Source organism: Trachemys scripta, chromosome 11, assembly GCF_013100865.1.
Source record: "Trachemys scripta elegans isolate TJP31775 chromosome 11, CAS_Tse_1.0, whole genome shotgun sequence".
Classification (NCBI taxonomy): domain Eukaryota; kingdom Metazoa; phylum Chordata; order Testudines; family Emydidae; genus Trachemys; species Trachemys scripta.
Window position 1 is genome coordinate 12,000,065 of NC_048308.1, and position 25,918 is coordinate 12,025,982.

At 41.1% G+C, this 25,918-nt stretch overlaps 1 protein-coding gene across 1 annotated transcript in view; it reads right to left on the reverse strand.

The window, feature by feature from the left end:
- Positions 1-25,918, reverse strand: part of ESYT3 (extended synaptotagmin 3) — a 57,545-nt gene that overhangs the window by 13,130 nt on the left and 18,497 nt on the right. Inside the window, exons 5-14 of the mRNA XM_034785818.1 lie at positions 19,361-19,427; positions 18,193-18,282; positions 14,694-14,749; positions 11,034-11,154; positions 9,161-9,322; positions 6,210-6,292; positions 2,650-2,698; positions 1,926-2,015; positions 371-433; positions 215-283 (exon numbers count right to left, since the gene is read on the reverse strand). Of these exons, the coding sequence (XP_034641709.1) occupies positions 215-283; positions 371-433; positions 1,926-2,015; positions 2,650-2,698; positions 6,210-6,292; positions 9,161-9,322; positions 11,034-11,154; positions 14,694-14,749; positions 18,193-18,282; positions 19,361-19,427 (850 nt within the window). The remainder of the gene's footprint in view (positions 1-214; positions 284-370; positions 434-1,925; positions 2,016-2,649; positions 2,699-6,209; positions 6,293-9,160; positions 9,323-11,033; positions 11,155-14,693; positions 14,750-18,192; positions 18,283-19,360; positions 19,428-25,918) is intronic.

The following is a 25,918-nucleotide window of genomic DNA, read 5'->3' on the forward strand; positions in this document are numbered from 1 at the left end:
CAGAAGAGCAGCAGGCTGTATCCATTGACGGAGCTAATGGAGTTATACCAGGGATGGCTCTGGCCCACTGATATAGAGAACAATGGTTATTCAGACTCCAATTCCTGACATGGTTGAAATGTTTTCCTTTAGTGGACACCAGCCCAACCTGTTAAATATTGTGTAATGCAGCATGTGTTTTTAATAGGGTGTTGAGAAAAATATCTGTATTTACCTTGAGGTATTTCTGGTTTTTGAACTTCTTTGCACCATATTCACCATTTGAGTATTCAAAGTGATTTTTCTGTATCAGTGGAAAATATATTTTACAACAGTTAGAGCAGCTTTTTTTAAATGAGAAGTATAGGCTGCTTGTTACTTCTGTACTTACCGGAAGGTTGCAAGCACTGTCCAAATAGACTATTAACAATGCTGTGGCTAGACCATTCTTATCCTGTGACGATCAAAAACAAAAACAAAACTCAGCAGGGACAAAACCACGGAAGAGCACAAATGCATGGGGTACCTACTAAGGCATGAGTTGCTAGACTGAAACAAACAGCTTTTCAACTTGCTCCTAAAACCTGGCATTTAGGGGCATGCAATTCAACGTCTAACTGTTCAAAAAGGATTGAGGTCACACGAGCGGAAACCACAGCATTGTGTGCTCCAATCCTGCTCCCATTCAAATCAGTGTGTGTTTTGTCACTGAAATCAATGGGAGCAAGATGCTTTCACAGACCGTTAGATCTGAACCCCAAAAGCAGAGTGGAGGTGAGGAGAATTATGAATCTGGGTGCACAAATTATGTTCCAGAATATGTTTGTTTCAAGACAAGTGCTGTTCAGGTCAGATGACTATAGATTGATGAAATCAGTGACTAGGAAGAAACTGGATGTGGCCAACAGCCAAACACAACTGGAGTAATTTGCATCACTCATTCATTGCCATGTCATCCAGGTTTAGATTAATGTAAGGACATTATATGGCTCCAGGGCCAGCAAGGTTCTGTTCTCCATGTTTGCACACCTATCAATTTGCAGTCCACATTATCTAGATGTCTTTCCTTGTCAGATTTGTCATGTGCACATTTAAATACATTAGGCACAAAATATACACATTAGTGAGATAACATGATCTAGTCAATCCAGTCAGTGGTGATGGAAGTTTTAAGATGCGTAGCATGTCTCTAACTACAATTGTAACACAATTTAAAATGAAGTTGAAAGCTTCAAAGTGACTCAACTTCTCAAAAAACGTAGAGTGAAAGTGTGGCCGATTAGGGTTTAAAGTCTTCAACATCATGACCTCAGTGCTATGCAATGCCTTTACTGGAGAACTGAGCCCCTCATTCAGGGGGGCATGTAAGCATGTGCTTAACTTTATACCTGGGCATGTCTATCACTATTCAAAAAAAGTGTATAATGTTCCATTGACTTCACTGGAACTTAAGCACATGCTTAAGTGCTTTGGTTGAATTGTGGCAAGGAGGGAACACTTTTAAAAATGAGAGTGATGCAAACTAGCCCACTGAGAGTACCACTACAGTGTTCTATAGCTACAGCCCCAAACTAGTTTCACTATTGGGAGTTGGTTTATACTACGTGCAGGGGCTCAGATACGGTGGTGATTTGGGGGTGGTAGAAGGAAGCGGAGAGAAGAGAGAGATTATTGGGCCACTGTCAAATGCTGTCAAATGCTACTACTTTTTAAAAAAGGTAAGAAGGGTTGCATCGTTTTCCTTATTTTAAACCTAATCAGGAATTAGATGAGCTCTCCTGATGCAAACAAATTCAGTCTTGGGGAAAGTTCATATCTAAGCTCTGTCAAACAAATATAAGCGCCAGGAGGATTACTTCTGGTTCATAATTGGGTCATATTACTCTGCAAAGGAGCCTATCAGACTGCTATATAATGTTGGAATACCTGAAACAAACAACACTCACCTCATGTAGTTTTTCTTGGTCAGTTACTAATGAAAGCCACTCGAGCTTTAAATGCAAGTGTCCACTTGCAGTCTTACTTAAGGGAAACCACTAAGTGAACAGAACAAAACAAAACAAAAAAAACCACAACCTGAGAACTTTTTGCAGAAAAATGCATTCTGTGTCGCAATCCTACTGTGAATTATGTACAAGAGCCAATTTAAATTGCACTTTGAGCTTGAATTTTTTAATGCATAAACTGACCTACTTAAGCATATTTAGAAACAAAGACTTGAAACATTAACATATTAAATAAGATACTAATCATCATATGGAACTAACAATACTAATAAGAGTAAGTACTGGAAACTGGGGGCAGCAATCTCTGCATTGTGCTTGATTCCAGAACAAAAGCGTCATACTATAATTTATTGTTTCTTTGCCCAGGAAGAAATTTTTAACTAAGATCTATTTAGAGACTTGTACAAAGACTCAGGACACACTATGCATATGCAACACAAATGCAAAATAGCACTTGAGTTTGTACTGTGCTGGCAGGAGTTGCCAGTTTAAACTGAAAAGCCATTCCTTTGGGTATTTAAAGTTTTATGAGCAACAGTAACCAGCTGTCACTTCTCTTTCCTGTAATAAAATTGTTACAGTAACAAGCTGCAAGTGTGCAGAAACATCACTGAATGTGCAAGGTCCATAGTATAACATTTGGAAACAGACCATAAACTTTTACCTCATCAACAATTGTGTCATTCATTACATCAGCAAGGCTTATAAGTAAGCTGCAAGACAAAAAGAGAACATGTCACAATATTCATTACTACATTGAATGTTTTAGTGAACAGCAGATTATAATTAATGGACAAGAGATGAATATTTCACCAAACGGATCTATAATGGAATCCATGTCTAGAACAAAAGCTACATGTTACCCTCAGTATGTGTTACTGAATGTGTTTGGCTTTTATGAATCTTCTCCCTGTGGAAATGCTTATATAAATCACACATCTGAAGGGACCTTTGAAATGTACCACTCAAGTGTCCCTCATTTTAGGAATCACTTTTAGTGCTCAGAGTTATTTGCATCACAATAAAAAATAACCACCACAACCACCACATTAAAAAAAAAAAAAAAAAAAAAGGAGGTTTAGAGACAATTATTTGGACTAAAGGAATTAATCCCTCAATGTTAAGTTTCCTGCATGAATAAATTTGTGCATCCCTCAGTAGTAATAATTAGGCCTACAAATATACTCTAATTGTGAGCTCAACTTTAAGTGAAAGTTGATAAAATGTCACTATAACAAATGTTGATGGGAAAATGGGAGACAGACTGAATTATTACAAACGAAGGCCTATTTATAGAATTCAAGGACTCTTAAGATCATACCTGGTAAACAAGAAAAGTGTGGAACTGGAAGTCGCCACTATCTTTCTTTCTCCTCCAGCACCATAGGTGCCGACTCCATGGGTGCTGCGGGGCTGGAGCACCCATGGGGAAAAATTAGCGGGTGCTCTGCACCCACAGGCAGGCAAGCTCCCCTAGCCCCGCCTCCTGTCCCCCTCTCACTCCTGAGCACACTGCATCCCGCTACCCCTCCCGCCCCCCCCAGCGCTTCCCGCCCACCGCCTAACAGTTGTTTGGCAGCACTTAGGACTTTACAGGAGGGAGGGGGAGGAATAGAGAAGCGGCACGCTCAAGGGAGGAGGGGGAGAAGGGGGGGGGACTTTGGGGAAGGGGGTGGAATTGGAGCAGAGCGAGGATGGTTTGGGGGGAGGGGGGAGAGAAGAAAAAAAACAAAATCAAGCACCCACAGGGCAGAGGGGAAGTTAGCACCTATGTCCAGCACCCTCAGGTGCATAGAGTGTTCAGTTTCCACGATTTATTTTGGTCTTTTGCTGGACTGTTCAGGCCTTTGAGTGTCATGTTGATGGATTTGGCCTCTCTCTCTCTCTCTCTCTCTCTCTCTCTCTCTCTCTCTCTCTCTGTTGTTCTGCATATGTTTCTCTAGGTTCCCCTCTTTCTAGGTGATTTCCATATCATTTGCAGTGGAAGTAGTGTTTATGGCATCCTTAAAGCGTGTCCTGAATACATCCAGTGTTGTCTTTTTACCATATTTGATGCCTTGGATTGGGTGGCAACATCAGAAATTCTAAGTAGAACAAGAAACTCTTGCCAACGGACTTTGAAGATCTTCTGCAAGCATTTACTTTGGAATGAGTTGGTCATCTTATCAATTTCTGTTGGAGATTTTCATTGCTCTGCTCCATAAAGGAGGACAAACAGGACTCTGGCATTAAAAAATAATCAGTGCCAATCATGCTACTTTCAAGCTTTTGGAAGCGTTATTTGCCCCTTTGGATATTTGTTGCTTGCACATCTCACTTCCTAGGTAGGTAAGATGACTGATTAATTCTAGTGTTTCCTTCATCCATTCTATGGCTACTTTGGGGACATTGAGAGCCATCTATTTTGTCTTACCATTGTTGACAAAACTGGAAATCAGTGAACCAAAACTGGTGTGTCAGAAATTAGGCCTAATTGGCAGACAAAATAATGAGGGGATGTGCTATTCCACATCACCACTCCCTTTTAGGGGAAAATTAGCAGAAGAGAAAGCTACCTGCCAACAACCACTGCAGCAAGTTTTACCATCAGAACTGCCACCCCCAGTGTCTCCTGGGACCCCAGGATTTTTCTCATAACACAGTTGGGCCCTCGTCCTGATCCAAAGAGATGTGCTGACACAGACCGTGCCAGAGAGAGGAGCCCAGATGACATTGCCACCTCCGCTGGCTCTGGCTAAATACCAACCACCATCCGAGGCGGTCTTTCTGTCTGTCAGTGACACACACTGTTCTGTTCCTTCCCCCACCTTATTTCTTCTCTCTCATCTCACTCCTTTTTCCTCCTGTCTCAGGACAGTCTGGCTTAGCTGGCCACGACTATATTTTGCAACACTGCTGTAAACCTGTGACCAGAAAGCCAGCTAATGGCAATATCCTAAACAGTCTGATGCACATTTGCAAGGTCTCAGACTGGCTAATAAAAGGATCATGTGCCTTGCCTGTGTTTCTCTAGCAGTGAGGAAGTCAACACCAGAGACAAAAGAGGTGTCTTCTCTTTGATATTCCCCACCACCACCACGTGTATGTGTGCATACGTGACCCTTTTTTTGCCTTCTAGGAAATGGGATCTGGCTTTAAACAGCAGTAACGGCTCCAGCCCATGTCAACTAACTTGCTCTTTTTCCTAAAAGGACAGATATTTTTAATACTGTCAGGTGTGGGGGGGGGGAGGGGAGAGGAGAGGGGCTGGTGGTGGTGTTTCTCTACAAACTATCGGGAGAGAGAGAGCACACACACACACACACACACGATGTTTAAAAAACCCTTAGCTAAATACTTCCCATTTCAAGTGCTTTAATGATTTTTCCTTTTCAGTATCTTCAATAAAAGGTTAAAAAGAATTTTAAATGGTGTTTGCACCATGGTTATAAGCAGGCTAACGTCTGTATACTAAACCCCAAACCTTGTTTCATGTTGGACAGGGACAGGCTCATGTTAAGATCGTTAACTCTTTGGGCCTATTCATTCCATCAAAATTAATACAAACACTTTATTTTGGGTCTTGGTCGCATCCCATTTTTGGGTGGTGGCAAATTGCGTAGTATGTTTTGAAGTACATAAATGTAAAGCACCTCTTCTTAAGAAGCCAGCTCTGATATACTGTACTTAGGTAGGTGGAATTTGGTGGTTCTTAGTTATCTTCTGCAAAGCTTCCCTAATGCGCTGCTATCTAAGAATGCCATGTTGACAATCCTGTCCATCCACAGGACAGGTACAGCTCATGAAGTAGCAATGCAAGTTTGACGTTCAGTCCTGGCTTGCAGAGCTCAGGCTTCAGCTAATTTCAGAATCTTAGTCTCTTCTAGGAATGCCAAAAAAAAGTGCCAACTGCAATGGTTGTTTTTATGACCAGGACCCCTCTCTATTAAGAACCTGACTGAGAGCATCACATTAGTTTCACATACATCAGTGATTGGACAGCATCCAAATGTAGGTACATCATCATGAATAGTCTGGGATGGATTAGAACTAGAAACCTAGAGGAGGAAGGCTCCACCCCCCAAAGTTATTTTACAAGAAGCCACTATGTTTCTCATAAGGTTTACATCTCACTGAGCAACCACCACTGACCTATCTATGCCTTTATTATTACAGGGGATTGCTTCTGAAAAACTGATCATACCCGTACTATTGAAAAGAGAAATAGGTAATTATGTGCATCACCTGCCCAGAAAGTCATCTTTATCTGGATCTTCATCATACAAGTCCACTTCTAAGTCCTGACCAGGCACTTCATGAACAACAAACTGCAGTGGGGGAGAAAGAAGAGGAAGAGAGAAAGTCATAGGATTTACAGACAGACAAATATCCACAGGCCACATCAAAAGCCTCAGGCTAGTGACAAGAGTGCAGTACTTCCCAGGGTACATTGAGGAAATATATATGCTAATGCAGGGTCAGCATAAGCATGATGTGTTTGCATCTTGTCTAAAATCCACATACATAGATCAGCTTGAAAACTGATATGTCAGTTCGGGGGCCGGGGTCAAGTTTGCAGGGCAAACATCTGCTCATTTGATTAAGGGGTTCCGAAGATACTAGTTAACTTGTCAGTTCAGTTGGTAACATAAAAATAGTCTATCAGTTCCAATACAATTAGGCAAGGGGAAAAAAACCAAACACAAAACAAAAATCACAGAATCATAGAAATGTAGGGCTGGAAGGGGACTTGAGAAATCAGCAAGACCAACCCCATGCACCGAGGCAGGATCAAGTAGACCTAAAGCATCCCTGACAGGTGTTTGCCAAAGATATATTTTTTAAAATCTCCAGCAATTTGGATTCCACAACCTCCCTTTGAAACCTAACCCAGAGCTCAAACTACCCTTATTCATTAGAAAGTTTTTCCCCTTCTAAAAATCTCCCTTGCTGCAGATTAAACCCATTGCTTCTTATCCTACCTTCAGTGAACACCAAGAAGAACCGATCCTCATCCTCTTTGTAACAGACCTTAACAAATTTGAAGATGATTATCAGGTTTCCCTCCTCCCCACCCCCCTCCCCAGTCATCTTTTCTAAAGACTCAACATGCCCAGTTTTTTTAACCTTTCCTCATAGGTCAGGTTTTCTAAACCTTTTATTATTTTTGTTGCTCTCCTATGACTCTCTCCAATTTGTCCACATCTTTTTTAAAGTGTGGTGCCCAGATTTGGACACAGTACTACAGCTGAGGCCTCACCAGTGCTAGGTAGAGCAGGACAATTACCTCCCATGTCTTACATACAACACTCTCGTTAATACATTCCAGAATATTAGGCTTTCACAACTAGCACATTGAATAAGTCAATTTGAGATCTACTATAATCCCTAGATCCTTTTCTACAGGACTGTTGTCCAACCAGTTATTCTCCATTTTGTAGTTGTGCATTTGATTTTTCCTGTTTAGGGGAAGAAATTCAATAAACACAAATGCAAAGTACATCTTGTTGATTACAGACCAATTCTCCAATTTGTCAAGTTTATTTTATATTCCTATCCTGTCCTCTAAAGTGCTTACAGCCGCTCCCAGCTTGGTGTCACCTACAGATTTTATAAACACACTCTCCACATCATTGTCCAAGTGATTAATGAAAATATTGGTTAGTACCAGACCCAGGACTGACCTCCACAGGACCCCACTAGATATGCCCTCCCAGTATGAGAGCAAGCCATTGATAACTACTCGGAGTACCATTTTTCACCCAGTTGTGCACCCACTTTGTAGTAATTTAATCTAGACCACATTTCCCTAGTTTGCTTAGAAAAATGTCATATGGGACTGTGTCAAAAGCCTTTCTAAAAATCAAGATATAATCACATTTACTGCTTCCCTTTATCCAATAGGCCAAAAGGTCAAAGAAGGAAACTTGGTTTGGCATGGTTTGTTCTTGACAAATCCATACTGGCTATTCCTTCTAACACTATCATCATCATCATCATCTATGTTCTTAGAAACTGATTGTGTAATAATTTGTTCCAGTATCTTTCCGGGTATCAAAGTTAGGCTGACTGGTCTATAATACCCTGGATCCTCTTAGTACTGGTCTTTAAAAAGGGGTATAATATTTGCCCTTCTCCAGTCCTCTGGGACCTCCCCAGTCCTCCATGAATTCTCAAAGATAATTGAGAATGGTTCCCAGATTGCTTCAGCTAGTTCATTAAGTACCCTAGGATGAATTTCTTCAGGCCCTGCCCACTTGAATACATCTATTTTATCAAGATAGTCTACCATGTTCTTTCCCTATTTTGGCTTCCATTCCACCTCTCTCATTGAGAATATTAATTGTATTGAGTATGTGGTTACCACTAAACCTTTTTAGTGAAGAGAAACAAAATGAGCATTAAACACCTCAGCATTCTTGAGGTCATCAGTTATTAGCTCTCCTTCCCTGCTAAATAGAGGGCCTACACTTTCTTTTGTCTTTCTCTTGCTCCTAACATATTAATAAAACCTCTTACTGCCTTTTGTGGCCCTGGCTAGCTGTAACCCATTTTGTGCCTTAGCTTCTCTCATTTTTGTTCCTACCTACTTGTGCTACTCTTTGTACTCCGCTTTAGCAATTTGTCCATATTTCCAATTTTTTGTAGGATTCCGTTTCAATTTTCAGGTCATTAAAGAGCTCCTGATGGAGCCATATATTGGGCTCTTACTATTCTTGCTGTGAAGAAAAGACATCAGGACAGTCTGCAGTTGTGCCTTTAATTCTGTCCGTTGAGAAACTGCCAGCTCTCCTGAACTCCTTTTCCCCTTAGATTTTCTTCCCAGGGGACCTTACCTACCTGTTTTCTGAGTCTGTTAAAGTCCGATTTTTATGAAGTCCAGTGTCCTTATTTTGCTGCCCTCACTCCTTCCTTGCCTTAGGATTATGAAATCTATCACTTCATGATCACGCTCACTGAAATTGCCTTCCATCTTTAGATTCGCTTCCCATTCCTCCCTGTTGGTTAGAATCAAGGCCAAAATGGCTGTCCCCTTGCTTACTTTCTCTACTTCTGAAAAAAAAAAAATGTTGTCTCCAATACCTTCCAAGCACTTATGGAAGAACAGACGAAAAAGTGCCCAAACCAAGTATAATTCACATATACAGACAAACATTACAACTTCATATGGTTAGAAAGATCAATAGATTCTATACCTCAGACATTTCGTTCCAGATGGGATTAAGATTTCGTTGAATGGTCTTGCTTCGGAACTGCGCCAAGCCAACTCGAAGAATAGCATAAGGGTCAGACTTCCCCCGGAAGTGGTCTTTCTGGACAAGGTTTTCAGCTTCTAGTAGATGAACTCTGACTACTCCCTGAACAAAACAAGCATCACAGATCAACATGAAAACACAGGCCTCTTGAGCATTTCAATACATTGCCTCTTAAAATAGCTATTTCAGGTGTTGGTTCCAATTATCATTTAAGCAAGGCTGCCGTGGTATTTTGATGCAGAACATTCTACATAACAGATGTAAAACAGGAAACATTTTTAATGTGTAATTTCATTTACTTAGAAGAGAGCAGTTTCTACTGAGGCACAGTCTAACGTAGGCTATCTTCATATGGTTATAATTGGGCAGGAAATATCTCCAGTTGACACTACACTATACACACAATTGTAAATAAGGACCTGATTCTACAAGGTGCTGAGCTCCTGAGTTCCCACTGGCTTCATAGGGAACTGAGCATGCTCAGACCTCTTCGGAAGTGCTCCTCTCCCACAGGGCCAGAGCCTGGAAGGACAAAAAAATAGCATCCACTGGAAAGGCATGATGGTATGATATTTTTGATTAGTTGTCGCAGAGGTGGCCATTCAACTTCCATTTGGTGATTAATTGTAGGTGGAAAACAGCCACCTATCCATTTTCCCCTCACTTTCCCAATATCTAGAATATTTATAGTATATTCAAGAAAGGTTTGCATTTGACAATGTTTTGGATGAATTTTTGTAAGATATTTTATTTCGTAAAAAGATTTGTGATTTTCTGTCTTCCTACCCGTTATTTAAGCTCTTTCGTTATTAATGAAAGAATTGATGGGTTAGTGTACAAATCAAGCACAAACTGAAGATTTATCATATTCCTTCATTAACCCAAAACTTTCATTTGGTAAGGGAGATCACCGATTAATCTCTTAAACAAGTCTTATTTACTGTATATACAGGATATACAAAGACCAAGAGGAACATCTGGCCAATTTATGCTTTTGTACCTTAAAACTACTGGGGATACTCTATGAATCTCAGAACAGGACTACGTAGAACATGGGTAGTCTATTTTTTGTCAAGGTCCAAATTTCTTGGTCAAAGGTATAGTCAAGGTCCATCCTCCAGAGAAGAAAATAATAAAAGAACCCCAACAATAATGATTATAAGACATGAGGACAGTCTGCAGTACTGTAAATGAAAAGATTGCAGGATCTGTTCAAAAGCATCTGGCAGTCCAGATTTGGCCCACAGTCCACCTATTGACTACCCCCGATGTAGAAGAGATTGCTGCAATATAACTCAGCGTGGGATCAGAGATTAAGAGTACCTAGACACCATTGTGATGGGTGCACTAGAAATACTCAAGATAAGCAAATACCTCTATCAACTACTACTGTCACAGCATTCAGTATCCAGCATCTTTAGCACCATTTGCTCAGATTTCTCCTACACACATTTGAGATGACTTCATTCAGTTTTAATAGACATGAATGGGAGAGAAATATTGGTTGGTATTATACATGGTATGAGCAGGCTTTCCCCTAAAGTTGGGGCACTGCACCACAGTTCAGTATTGCAGTAACTGGTGTTTTCAATCTGAACAGATACCCGCTATCATGCTTCAACCAGTTTTGGGAGGTGGACAATGTCAACTGGGGTCATGTCAACAATCCTAGTTCCCACAGTTTAGAGGTTGATGAGTTGTGTGCACAACAGGTTAATGCATTCCCCTCCCCTCCCCCCCCGGTCTTAGCGTACAGCATATTCAGCTGATTGTGTGTCAATATATTACGTCATCCAGCTCAGAAAACACTCACATATGGGATAGGGAATCGTAGGTGGGAAATTTTCATGTTCTTCTTCAGTGGAATTGTGATTCTGTTTGGTAACACCAGCCGGGCAGCAATCAGGTCTTGGATTATCGTGTCTGACATTAAACTGAAGGGAAAATTTAGAACAAACAAAAACACAAAGAAGTCATGATTTTAATTACAACAAAAGACATTGCAAATGTGATCATTCTGCCTTCTCCACGCCTTGAAAGAGAAGGTCTTCAACTCTCAAAACGAGGAAAGAACCAAGATTTCAGTCCTAATCTGTGATCTTGCTCATCCATCTGTGCACATGCAAGGGCACAAAATTTATGTTTACAAATGCATAACTGAATTGGATGTGCAAATCCAGAACTGTGCATACAAGTGGCTATTTGCATGTACAACTGCAGTGTGGCGCATCCAAATCTTGCAGTTACAAAAGCTGGCTAGAAATTTGACCTTAGAAGTCTAAATAATAAACAAGAGGATACAAAAGATGAGGCAGGATAGATGGGAACAAGAGGGTTCAAATCCAGGGTCTCTTTTGCACCATTTTGGGAATACACATGTTCATAGTGTTTCCACAACTTTGGAGTATTTTATTTGGATAACTCAAAAACAAACAAACACACACTTCACATCAGCATAAAATGACAATTTCTGACCTTGGATCCATGCATGAGGCCATGGGTGACTTTAGTTAGAGCCTCCTTGTATAGAAGTTGATCCCCAGCTTATCCTTATGTTGAAAGTTGTTGGATTGACAGCCCTGGAGACTGAAGCCCTCCATGTATTCCCAGAATAAGCACTGCATGTACAGTAATATGAGCTTCTCCCACCTTTCCCCACCAGCTTGCCTTAATCTATACCCTCCTGGAATAGCCACCTTTAGGAAATTCAGCTTCCATTCACCCCTTAGCTTCTCTACTCAGACTGCCAAGAAAGAGAATCAGTTGCAAGGTTGTTTTTTGTGATGCAGACAAATTATTGGAGCCTTGACCCCAATACTGCCCTTTCTTAAGCCAGATTTATTGAAGAAAAAAAAGTAAACACTACTGTAAATAGGAAGCCGAAGCCAGACAAGTTAAAAAAACAAAAAACAAAAACACAAACAGGTGAATGATTAACCAACGGAACAATCTACAATATCTCCTCCAAGCACTCTGGTCTTTATACATTATAAAGAATTAAAACAAAAAGGCACAAACTCCTTCCCTCTCGCCCCCCCCCAACCCCCTCTATGTCACCTTTTAAAAATAAATGGTTTCAGGGAGATCATGTGATCTTTATTGAGCACAAAGATCCTTTGCATCCCATCAAGTCACAGGAGCCGCAGACTCAAGGAGCAGCAATTGTTCATTTCATGTGCAAGTCATTTATTCCTAGAAACTTTGCTGTAATCAATCATCAGAGCTGAATTTGCTGGGTTTCGTTATACATTAAGAACCGACGTCTGGAAACAGAAGCCAGAAAGATTCAAATGGGAAATAAGGCCGACATTTTTAACAGTGAGGGTGATAACCCATTGGAACAAAACTATCCAGGGAAATGGTGGCGTCTCTATGTTGTGAGGTCTTCACATCACGACTGGATGCCTTTCTGGAAGATATGCTTTAGCCACAGTCATTGGGTTCAGTATAGGGGTCACAGGGTGAAGTTTAATAGCCTGTGATATACAGGTTAGACTGGAATGATCTGGCCTTATACCCTATGGAATCTATGAAATGCAGTAAAAATCAATGCTTTTTTTTTTTTAATCTTTCAGTTCTAGCCTCATACTTGGCCCTCTATTGCTATATTTGCAGAACAGGCATTTGACCTACCTCCACATAGCCAGAAGTGTGTAGGAAACATACATTTTAGTGCTCTCCACTTACTAATGGTGAATGAAGTGCTTTCAATGAACAGCTATTTGGCATGAGCAAGTCTGTACCTACAGGGCAGGATACCATTAAGGAGGAAAAGACTAACAAACAGGACAAAACACACCACCGTCACTCCCTCCCCACCTCATCTCATTGCTAAGTAAAGTGCTAGCAAAACCAGGAATATGCTGGATAAGGCTGTTCCATGATCTGGTCACAGTGCACAGTTTGACCAGAACAGAAGGCTGAAATCCCATGCCCTGCCCAGTACAAATGCAGAGCTCACAGACGGTCTGATGACAGGACAGGGATTTCCTGCCCAAATCCCCCATCAACAGAAAGGTTATGAAATCATGTGAATTTTGGCATGGACTTGAATCCAACTTCGTGTAGCTTTTAACAAGTAAATTACTAGGCAGGATTTCATATTTCTTTACTCTTCCCCATAAATCAGAGTCATTTAAAGGAAGAGTTCTGGTTCAACCAGTCTTTCAGCGTGTTTCACATCCAGGTGTGTTTGTTCATAAGGCTTTCATGATCAGCAGAGTTTTTTCTATATTTAAGCCACTATAAAGGGAAGTAGGAAGGAGTGAAGCAGTCAGGCTCCAGCATTTTGCAGCGAGCCAAATGAATTGTTGCTTGTAAGTGTGCAGCATGTGCAGCCCTTTCCTGCAAGGTTTTAAGAGAATTTGCATCGGAAAGGAAAAAGATTCGTTCCCAAGTTAAAAAGGACATCTCCTCCCAGGGAAAACTCCAGGGCATACAGCTGCTCTGGCCTCAAAGGGAGCGCTCTGCCACCGTACATCGAAAGGCTTGGATACCTTTACTCACGTTGAGTAGCAGCACAATCCCATTTGATTCAGTGGAGTAAGCAGCTACTCAACATGCACAAGAGAGTGTCTGCATGTGGTCCTAAGTCCGTTTCAGCAGGAGGAGGAGGAGATAGAAAAGCAGCCCCTAAAACTCATTTTTAGTTTAAAAATAATGACTTGCGAGTAACCAATTGGTAGGTTACTTTTCCTTTCCATGTGACTTGAACAGTTTTCTGCTTAAGCTGACAAAACTCTGAAGCGGGAAATGCATCTTTGTTCCTGATGAACAGCTTGAAAATCCAGAGTAGTGGAGCCAAATAGAGAGATGTGCACATTCACTGTGAAACTTAAATATAAACAATCAACCCAATACCGCCCGCATTTGGAAAGGGCTGGGACAACTTTGTGTTTCTTTTGGGAATCTGAGGAGTTGATAACCTGTTGTGGGAAAAGCAGGGGAATTTCTGCCATTTGGGATTTTGTGGTTGATTTAAAAATAGATTCCATGATTAATAAAACTACAATATAGAGTACACAAAGCCCAGGATAGTTTGCTTATATTTGTGTACCTCAAAATAAATACAGTGTGCAAATCCCTTAACTCTGGATATCTGGCATTATAAACTATCAATGCAAAATAATATTTGCAGGTGTGGAAAGGAAGGCCAGCTTTGTAATTGTAGCCCTTGTTATGGCCTCAGTGTCTTTTGTGACTTTTCACAGGAGATTTGGCTAGCCATAATACTTCCTTCATGAGCCTCAAACGTGATGAAATGGTAGAAAAGCAATAAAGCTTTGAGTTCAGATTTTGCAGATTGTTTGGCTACTATTGTTATGGATAACAGTATAAAGCCTTAAGATACATAGTTCTTGAAAATCCTTTGGCTCAGTTTCTAGAGAAAGGGGTTCATTTCTATACGATTCCCCCTCCCATCCCGCCTCTTTCTTAATAAATAAATAAAAGAAGAAGAGAAGTGAATGCTCACCTAATTCCTGGGGCATCTAGGAGGTTGGTCAGGCCTGCCCAGTTGACTTCCAAGTACTACAGTAAGCAGGAAAAGAAAAAACCCAAACTGAACCGTATTAATGAATTTGCAACAAGTGATTAATGAGCCTAAAAAACACAAGACATATCCAGCTAAAGAAAACAAACTGAATTATGTTTACTCCTAAAAACCAAGGGCTGAGAATGAGACACTTCTTCCTTTATTTGAACTGCCAAGACCTGGCGTCAGGGTTTCTTTGGGCCTTATCCCCCAAAGACTTAGGAACATAGGAATTGCCTATGTATTGGAGCAGCAGACTGGTCAGTCCAGTGTTCCATCTGAGAGCAGCCATTACCAAATGCTTCACACAAAGATGTAAGCAATCCTGTAGTGGAAAACTGTGAGGTGATCCACGCATCGGGGAAGTGCCTTCCTAATTACCTCATGCACTGAAGCACAAGGGTGTATAGTCCATCCAAACGTGTGTGGTGTTTACATTTCTAATCACACATGGAAGAGTTTGCTACAGAGCCATGTGATACATTAATTGATCACCTTCTGACTTCCCATAGGACGTGTTCCAACAAAGACCCCAGCAACTTCAGAGAGCCATCATTAAAAAAAAAAAACAAACAAACAAACAAAAAAAAAAAACAAAAAGCACACCACCCTCAAGATGTCAGAGTATGGTTTCCTCTTTCTGTGCCCCAAAGTTATTCTGCCCTGCGACACTAACAGTTTTTCTATACATTTAAAAAAAAAAAAAAAGTCACAGCTTTAAAATCCACTATTTCATGGCTCTGCTGAGTCAGAAATGTAGATAGCTAGGAAGAGCCGTTTTAGTAGGACCAGATCCAATTAAGGCAATGGGCTTTATATGCAGAGGGATTTAACTGAGTGACCCTGGAAATATGGCCCAATGTTTTTAAAGATGCTCAGAAATTATTTTAGCAGTGCCTTAAATATATATGCGGCAGCTACAGAACACGCAATTGGGCAGCGTGGCATAAATGTTTTATGCGAGTCATCCCAGATGAGCACTGATTACTTATAAGTGGTGAAGCCATAGTGAGTCATGTGACCATCTCAAACTCATCCTGATAAAGTCACACTACTACACCCCACCATCATCACGGACTCCATCCCCACAGATTAACTAGGCATCATGGCCATCAGCCAGGCATCCTCAACTGGTTTGTGTCTGCTCCTATCCTGAAGGGAGCTATCATGGACTTCGCACACTTCCTTTGCTAGATGCTTACTAAGGAATCAAGTGTGTCTCTCTCTCCCCCCCACCCCCGAAGAACACCTCAGTTTGAGGCCATTCTCCAACTGCGCCATGCCATTTAGTTCAGCTGGAACAAGAGATGTGTTCAGAAAGCACATTCGGGGTGGCTAGAGTGACCCAGCAATGTCACATATGAGCTGAAGTGCTAAAGGGAACCCAGACAAACACTCAATCCAGAGTAGCAAGGCTCAGTGCAATAACTCTCTGGAACTGCCTTAGAAAACAGGTTTTACAGTGAGTCCATGGAGTTTCACGGATCCTCATACAAGCTCAGACTAGACCAGAGCAGCTGGTTTTGTTTGAGACGTGACTAAGTTCTTCTCCCTTATATGGGATACAGCAAAAGATGTACAGGTATTTGAACTGAATGTTGGCAGTTCATCCTCAATAACTGCTGCTACCTTCTCCCCCTCTTGGATCATAAATGTGACATTTATCATCATGTCCCTCTGCTGTACAGCTAACTTTTCTGATAGAGTTTGAAATCTATTTGAAATGTTCAAGTCTAGCACTGCCTACATGTCATGCAGTCCAACTTACCTTCCACTGCCTTGTTCTCACACACACCCCTCCTCTACCACCTTCCGTTGCACCTTTCCTTTGTTTGAAACAAAACCCCCACTGCCAGAACACTCCATTTCTAACTTTTAAGATTGCATTTTACTAGTCTATGGAGGTTTCCTCTATTAAGCCTCTACTCCAAGGGCAAGATCGATCCCCAGCTCATGTAAACTGTGTAGCTCCACTAACTTCAGTTTACACCAGCTGAGAATCTTGCCCTGAAAACTAAGTTCTTTGAGGCAATGACCTCATGTATGCACTAATCCAGTTGATTAATGCAAGGATCTTTAGTAATACAGGGCTTTTCAGCAGAAGAGTGGATTTCATTTTTGCTTCACGCTACTGCTCAATGGGATTTCCCTCCCGCCTATGCGCCACTTATGCCTCTCATTGGATTTTGTTTTGCCTTCAGTCTTGCCATTGGCAATACATCCAACGCTATTTTTGTCTTACTGAACTGTTGCCAAAGTTACTCAGCACCCAGGACCAGCAGCCACCATCTCATGCAAGTAGTAGATTGTTGGGGCTAATCATTTCTTAGTTATGTACCATATTGGTTGTATTGCCTGAAATATTTTAATGTTGGTAAAATATACTGGTGTCTTAGTTTACCCTCTCCAGCAACATGGCCAACCTATACAGTCACTTATGGATTTAGCATAGTATCCACTTTAGTTTGTGACTACAACAGAGGCACACACAGTAGCAAAAATTTCTTCAAATCCACTCCCCAGAGGCCAATAATCAGCTCCACATCTAGCCGCCTCCCCACAGCTATGTTCTTCTTAGCCTATAGCGGAGACCACTGGATAATCCCATGGTCTGTACCATGAATCCTTATAATCCAAAAAATACATAATGATCAAAATTCTGCTGTTGCAACCATTCAGCACACTGAATTCAGTGGTGTTGTGTGGGGGTAGCAGGAGAATGTGGTTTAGTCTTGTACTGTGCTACAGTCACTAGGAACTTGAAGTATCTTCATTATAGCTAATGCCAACCAAAGGGCAATGCTTCATGGAAAGATTTATAAGTGTGACCCACATATTATGTGCGTTTGGTCTCTAATTTCCTTTACACTCAAGCAAAAAAAAAAAAAAAAAAAAATCCAGAAATACATAAAAAAAGTGAGCCATGCTATAAGCGGTCACTAGGAAGAGAAAGGTGGGATTTAATTCACAGCAAGTGGCATTCACAAGGTTACACAATTAGGCCTTCAATGCAAGGCTAACACAGACTGGCAGCTAAGATGGCTGCATTTATTAACTGTATTAATAATCTGTCAATAGTCCATCCATATGCCTTTTATTGCAAGACCATCTACCACAGTCACTAGGGAGTCTGTGCATTCATAGAAGCTAAAAAGACTAACTTGGCATACAACACTGTAGGAGAACAAAATGCACAAGAATTAGAGACCAAACGCACATAATATGTGAGTCACACTTATTATCTAGATCTCTAAAAAGAGTAACATTCTTATTTTAAGCACATTATTGTTCAAAACTCTATTTTAAGTATTACATAGTAGGCAGGGAAGTAACCAAGCTATTACAGATGGATATTTAAAAGGCAGATTGGCCCTCACTGTCATATGAGCAAAGATCAAGGGTCAATCAGGCTGCAGAATGGAATTCACTACAGACTTACCGGTTTTTGAATAAAAAACATTGTCATGGCTCCAAAGAAAGGCACATCCGTGATGAGAGGTTCCAGTATCACCCGTAATGTTCCACGTAACTGTGAAGAGAACAGAGGAGGGAAACATTAGTTTGAAGGTAAAGGGCAGGATGAATCTGAACTGCTGCCTCATTTAGAGAGATGTGTGGTCAAAGCACACACATGGGACATAGAACTCCGGAGTTCTAGGCCCTAACATCAAGACTCCATATCATAAAATGCACTTCTTCTCAAAACCAATTCTCTATCGCCAGGGTCCTCCCACCCCCTCATCTGAGCAATGAATTCAGAGAGCATTTCTCTTCTCTAACTTCAGTGGTAAACTTGGGCTGGAACAACATCTACTTAGTTTGTAACGAGTTATGTTAAGAGGCAATCCAAAGTGAAACGCTTTTCACTGGCATTTAAACACACAAACATCAAAACATTTCTAACTCTCTTGGATACATTTTTCAAAAGCACCTAAGTGACTTCAGACCCCAAGCCCCATTTTCAGAAGTGATTGAAACTCAGGCTCCCAAGCGTTTAAGTCACTTCTGAACATGGGGCTTGGGTGCTTTTGAGAATCTTACCCCTTAAATTTTATAGAATCTTGTTTCCACAAAGTTGAAATTTGGAGCCTAAATGGATTTAAATCTACCCCAGAAATACTGGGTTTAACTATATGTGTGCACCACTTCCCTTTACTGGAGAGAATCAGCGCTTCTCCCCTGCATGTCTGAGATCACATACTGCTAATGGCAAAAGCAGAGATTTTTCAAACAGATCAAAGGGAGTTGCTACGCTCCTTTGAAAGTCCCAGCCTCAGTGTAACTCAAGTAGCATAGGGTCTACGCTGATGGAATGAGGTTCAATCTTCTCTCTCCACAGTCACTGAAGTTCCAAGAGGTTTACTATCATCTTTCTATTGGATAGTGTTTTTTGTCTGCAAGTCTCAAAGTGCTTTCCAAAGGAGGCATTTTACACATGGGGAAACAGAGCCACAAGGCAGTGAAGCGACTTGTCCAAGATCACCCAGCAGCAGCAGCAACAGAAATAAAACCCAGGACTCCTGACCCCCAGTCTCATGCCCTAACCACAGGGCCATGCTGCCTCAATATAAAATACAGCATCAAATGAACATCTGCATTATACCCACCTGTATTCCTTTCACTCCTCCTTTAAACTTTGATACTTCCATGTGAATCTCGCAGTCCCCTATATAACTGAGAGAAAGTTCTCACATTATTCCAGTGTTTGCAATACCCACACTCGAACAAAATGGAGCTGTAAAGAATATAAGGGAAATGAGCATATCAACCCTAACAGGATATTGCAGAACTGGATGAGCGTTATGGGGGGCCAAGGGAGTAAAGAAATAGCCTGGTGCTCTCACAACCACTACTCAGACTCTGATCCTGCACCAGAAGCCATGAGAGCAGACTCCTCTGCCCATGAAGAATCCCACTGAAGTCACAATCACAGCCTGATACACTATTTCACCTCTCTTGGCTCATGTCGCACCTTTCGTGTCATCACAGCAGGCTGGGCCAGAGATGCCGAATACAGGGGCAAAAAAATCAGCCTTAAAAATAACCCAGTGGTCTTGAGGCTGACCCATAGGACAGACAATAGGTCAATTATTGGGCAGTTACCATTGAGAGTATCAGACCCAGAATAAAATTAATTTGGAGTACAACAATTTTGGAAGTTGAGAATAACCTGAAAATAAAACTATTTTTAATACTGTTCACTGTAAGACTACAACTTCTTGATTTTTAAATCATGGCTGCCATATTTTTATAGTGTGTGTGTGTGTGTGTGTGTGGGGGGGGTATTTATTTCTGTGTATGTACACATACATACACACAAATAAATAACCTCCCCCCCCCCCCCCCCCCCCCACACACACACACCCCAGAGGAGTAAGTCCCTTCGGCAAATTTGCAAGATACTACAGGCTCTAGATAAAGAATATTTTTTGGATTTATACACCCACAAGACAAAAGCACACAGCCAATTTAAATCCTGATGAAATCTGAAAAGTGAACCAAACAAAATTCCGTGCAATTTATCTATCTGGAGGAAGGAGGATGGAGGGGTGGGGGTGGGGAGAAGAGAGAGAGAGAGAAAGAAACAAACATTTCCAGATTAAGAAGTTTCCACTATAAAAATTGAAAGCTTGAATGTTGTAACATTGCAATTGTGTGTGTCACCTTACAAGGTATACTGAAAATTAATACTGGTTAATCTTGAGTGACAGTCACATTACCAGAAAACTAAGAATTTTTTTTTTTTTTTTTTTTTTAAAGTGATGCATTGCTACAAATATCAATCTTTGGGCTCTATTTTGCAATCCTTACTCAGGCAGAGCTCCCACTGACTTCACAAGGAGTTGTCTGACTAAAGAGCCCAGAGGAAGGCCGGAAGCGGGCCCCTGAGTTTGTTTATTGCAAACTAGGAATTTAAAGGCAGCTGTCACTAGTATGTGATGCAGATGACACTGCTTTGGTTTATAAAAATCCTTTGTCTTTCTGCAGAATCAGAAACTCTTCCAAACAGTCATTAATGCCTTTTATTTCTAGCAACCACTTAGCTACAGAACTATGTTTAATGTTCTCACAGAATATTCTTTCCTGACAGATTTGTCTGACAAAAGTTCTAGGGTGAAATATTCAGCACAATCTGTACCATCAGATTTTTATAATCGTTTAGGCTGTTCTAAATCAATATTACGTAGGAACTGCCACACCAAGTCAGAACAGAGGTCCATATGTGGACCTCACCCACTGCCTTGTCTCGGACAATGGCCAGTACCATATGCTTCAGAGGACAGTGCAACAAACTCCACTATAGAGCGTTATGGCACGTCTTGCCCAAATAGGGAGTTTCTTCCCAATCTCCCTCAAAGGTTGATTAATGCCCTGAAACAGGAGGGTTGATAGCCCTCCAAAAAACCCTATTTTTAATCTTATCCATTTGAATGTCTAATTCTGTCTCAAATCTTGGTCTAATAGCTTGGGGGGCAGGGAGTAATGAGGGCTATGGGTTAATTATGCATTGTTAAAAGAACAATTCTCTGCTTATTGAATGGGACAGCACAAGGATAAATTGCTTTTGTTGGGATACTACTGTTATTCACAGGCTATGAATAATGGTAGCATCACACTGGGAAACTAAAAGGGATGCATGACAGACTGGCAATATCCTGAACATATCTTATGGAATTAAGGTAATTCAATGAAGTGTAAATTAAACCTTACTGAGTTAGGGTTTAATACTTTCAGGGTACATTGTGGATGTATTAAAAGTGAAATTGTGTATGTCGTGTTGTGGCATTGTATGCATCTTCTTTAGTAGGGAGGATGGATGCTAATGAACTTCCTCCTTATCAATCTTTAAAGCCATCACCCTCAGAGATTCACATATATTACTTCAAACTGGATTCTCCAAAGACCAACAGACAAAGAAAAGACTTTTGGTTAAATAGCTTAAGTTTAAACTGGCTCAGGACCTTCTGATCCAGCAAACAAACAATCAGGTCCATAGAGGGCCCCAATCCTTAGGGAAGGATTGGAAGGACTAGGCTTACTGAGGCTTCATAAGAGTGTGTGCTTCTTCTGAGCTGAAGCTCGCTGAACTTGTAACTGCAAAGAAACCCCTCTGGTGGGGAGATGCATAGTAGCCTTATTAGCACACATGTAGGTTTTTATTGTTTTAATAAGTCTTCTCTGTAATGCTTTTTACCTTAAGAATAAAAAGTAGGCTTACTTAGAAAGAATGGTGTGGAAACTTATAGCTGTAACAATCACTCCATTATCAGTCCCTGAAGTGAAACAAGAAGGTAGATTCTCTGTAACCTGAAGTCTTTAAATCATGGTTTGAGGATTTCAATAACTCAGCCAGATGTTAGGGGGGGGTGTCTATTACAGGAGTGGGTGGGGAAGGTTCTGTGGCTTGCAGTGTGCAGGTGGTCAGACTAGATGATCATAATGGTCCTTTCTGGCCTTCAAGTCTATGAGCAAGGTTTGTTTAGGCAGACTGCCTTTGCTGGGAAATACACAGTGAAGGCAAGGAACTGTACAGTCTGGACATATTGTGGTCAGAAGGCAACGAGATGTGTCTCCATCCAAGAGAGGCTACTGCTGGGGAGCTGGAACCCTAAGACTGGGTACCCTTGTTGAACCATTAAGGGGAAATATAGGAGCAGCTGCCCTGAACTGGAAAAGGCTAGTTTTAAGATATTCTATCAGTGAGCTTTTCACTTCAGGAGTGAAAGAAGAATTAAACACCATTGGCTGTTCAGGTGAAAGCACATCCTCCTTAGTAGAGTTTGTCAAAAAAATTGTGAATTACCAAATCTTTTGCAAGGAAGTCTTTTCACCCAGTCTAGGAGCTGGTTTAGTCTTTCAAAAAGGTCTACGCTTCACCATAAAAATTTCAATAAATTTTTCATGAAAATCTGCATTTTTCTATCCGCTCTATTCCCTACAATCCATCAATTGCACTACTTAGAAATGAACCAGCAGCCCATGCCAGCTCTAAAGAGGATTTATTTATTGTACCTAAACTTCACTTCTTACTATTCGTTCATCACTCAGTGGAACTACAGTTTGGTCAGTGTCTCTCTATAGTTTACAGGGTGTATTTCCTGTCTGCATACACGTGCAGCTCTTCCTGTGTTTTGGAGGAGTTAAGTCTATGTCATATCCGGCTTGGTGTCAAAACTGGTTTGTTCAGTTAGTAACAGATTACGTATTTGCTTGCTATGGTTTTAGGCTTTAGGCATTAGCTTAACAGCCATGTGCTCTTACTGCTGTGATCCCCATCGTACCTCTCCCAAGCCTTGTCTACTCTTTTGCTTGACATATCATGTGTGAGAAGCAAGACTGGAAGCTCTTCAGGGTAGTGGTTTATCCATACTATGCTGCAAAAAATAAAAACGCTTTCTCGATTTCCTTTTAAATTCTTATGTGAACATTGTGTCTATTGATGGGTACTGTGGAAAAAAAAACCCAAAAAGACACCACTCCTCTCTTCCAGCCTTCAGATAGGTGTATGATAAATACAACAAGTGCAGTGAACCTACAACGCAGTGGCTGCAGAAGACTGAATCACAAGCAGGTTTGTGAACAAGAGAACCCATAGAATAATTTCCCTTCTGATTAAACTCTTCTGTGATGTAATGCAACCAAGGACTCTACACATCCTTTGCTAGAGGATTACAAGGTCTTCAACATTCTTTCCATGTAAATATCCTTCCTCTCAGAGAAGGACTTTGCACTTCTATAAAGACCTGTCATCTGAGAATTGTAAGTGCTTTACAAACACTATTTAAATCTGTCAATTTTGGATGGCAGGTGGGTGAACTTGTATTAATATATTTGACACCAGAGAAACTAGTGGAGAGGCAGGGCTATTTGACCAAACACTCATGAGGAGTCTGAAATGGGAGCCAGACTGGCTCCTACTATCATGCTCTAACCCAGGGGTTCTCAACCTTTTTCTCTTTCTGAGCCCCTCCTTCCCTTCCCTCCTGCCCCCCCAACGTGCTATAAAAATTCCACAGCCAATCTGTGCAACAACTATTTTTCTGCATATAAAAGCCAGGGCTAGCATTAGAGGGTAGCAAGCAGGTCAATTGCCCAGGCCTCATGAAGATAAGTTGCTCAGGCTTCAGCACCGGGTGGCAGGGCATCAGCCCCTGCGCTTCAGCCCCATGCGAGGCTCCCTTGGGTGAGCATAAACTTTCTGCTCAAGGCCATTTAGGATGTGTCTACACATCAAACACACAACCACGGCAGCAAGGTTCAGAGGCCAGGTCAACTGATGGAAGCCCGCACTGCGGGGCTAAAAACAGCAGTGTATACGTGTGAGAGTGGGTTCCAGCCAGCACAGAGACCCTCCCTTCCTTGTTGGGTTTGAAAGTCTGGGCTTGATCTCAAGCCCAAACATCTACATGCTATCTTTTACTCCATGTCAATTGACCTGAGCTCAGACCCGCTGCTGTGTAGACATACCCTTGGGCAAGCTTCTAAAAGAAGAATTTGGTTTCTTAAGTGGTGCCACAACATCACTCAGTATATTACTCACAGAGGGTGGGTATACACACACACACACTCCAGCAAAGCAATAAACACTTTTAAAGAAGGCTTTCTATAACTCTGCTATTGAGACCAACAAAGGATCCTTGGAGAGACTGGTTGCTATTCTGGAAGGCTGTATTCTTCTTGCAAAGAGATGAAGTAGCCAGATGTACTGTAGCAACTAAGATACACATTACATTTTTCCTCTAAACTGAGCTATGACACGCGTGAGAGGGTTTTAAAGAGGAAACAGCTATAAAATAGGCAAATAGCAAACAAACAATCCAGGAAGTTTCACTGGAAAGATATTACTATAGCGTCAAACTAGATTAGCAGAATAGAAAGCAATCAAGTTCCATGACATTACTCCTGATGGGAAACACCAATTTCTAATGCACTGTGTTTCTAATGGGTACAGTCAATAGTTACAGTTTTTCAGCATCTTAAAACAACTGAAGGATTATCCTGAAGCAAAGCAGCTGTAGGATGTAAAGTGGCTGCACTTGAAAAGTTCCTTTTGTTTTGAAAGATTTTATCAATTTGGAGAATACTGATGGAACCAGTAACCTCTCTGAAATTGAAAGATGCTTTAATTTGGTCTTTTGTTTATGCCAAATAACTGCCACACACAGTGGCCCAATAGAAGATAAAAATTTAACTCAGTGTTTTGGGAGCCAAGGTGGGTTCCCCCCGTTATTTAACATTGTCAGGTGCTCCCTGGAAGAAGTTTGGTTTCTGCAGGTGGTCAGAAGATGCAGACTCCTCCCTAAATGTAGTTTGAAAGTTCTATTATTTTGCAATGAACAAATGGGATCCATACATCTGACCTTTGAACTGGATAAATGATAGAAGATACAAAGTGTTTTTGTATGTAATTCAAAGAGCTGAGAGCAAGCAGTTTTTTTTAACCTAATGTTTCTTCTTCATTGCTTGAGCTGTTCCAAGATTGACCACAGCTTAAAGTATTTTAAGACTTGCTTTGACATTTTAATCTGAACATTTAGGAAGTGTGGGTTGATGGGAAGAGCAGGGTATTGGGAAAGAGGACCTTTGGGTTCCATTCCTGACTCTGCCAAAGATTTCATGCATGACCTGTAGGCAAGTCACAAGTTCTGTGCCTCAGTTTCCCCCTCTGGAAAAAGGGCTGTATTTATGTCTCAAGAACATGAGCGATACCAATTCATTATTTCTTTCCAAATGCTTTGTGATACTCTGATGCTATGTAAATGCAAGCTATTATTAACAGACTTAATTTGAGCAACATTTCTCAAGCATCTGTTGTTTCCTTTGGTAATTATGAGTAATATAGAGACCAGAAATGTAGTTACAGGTCACACTTGTAGTCTGCTGAGCACACACGAGTCACAGAATTTTCTTTCTTAAAGGTAAACCACCACAAAGTGATGCTTATTATAAAGTTTAATAAGAGGCGGAAGCAACAGCTAAGACAAGAAGTCCTTCCCCACCCAAGCTAGGAGTCAGGAAACTGCTTCCACTGCCAGTGATTGTTGAGGGACTCTGGCCAAGGCAGTCTCTGTACCCTAGCTGCCCCTGTGTGTAAAATGGGGACAATCATCCTACTTCACAGGGATGCTGCGCAGCCAAAATTCATTAGCTTTTACAGGATGCTT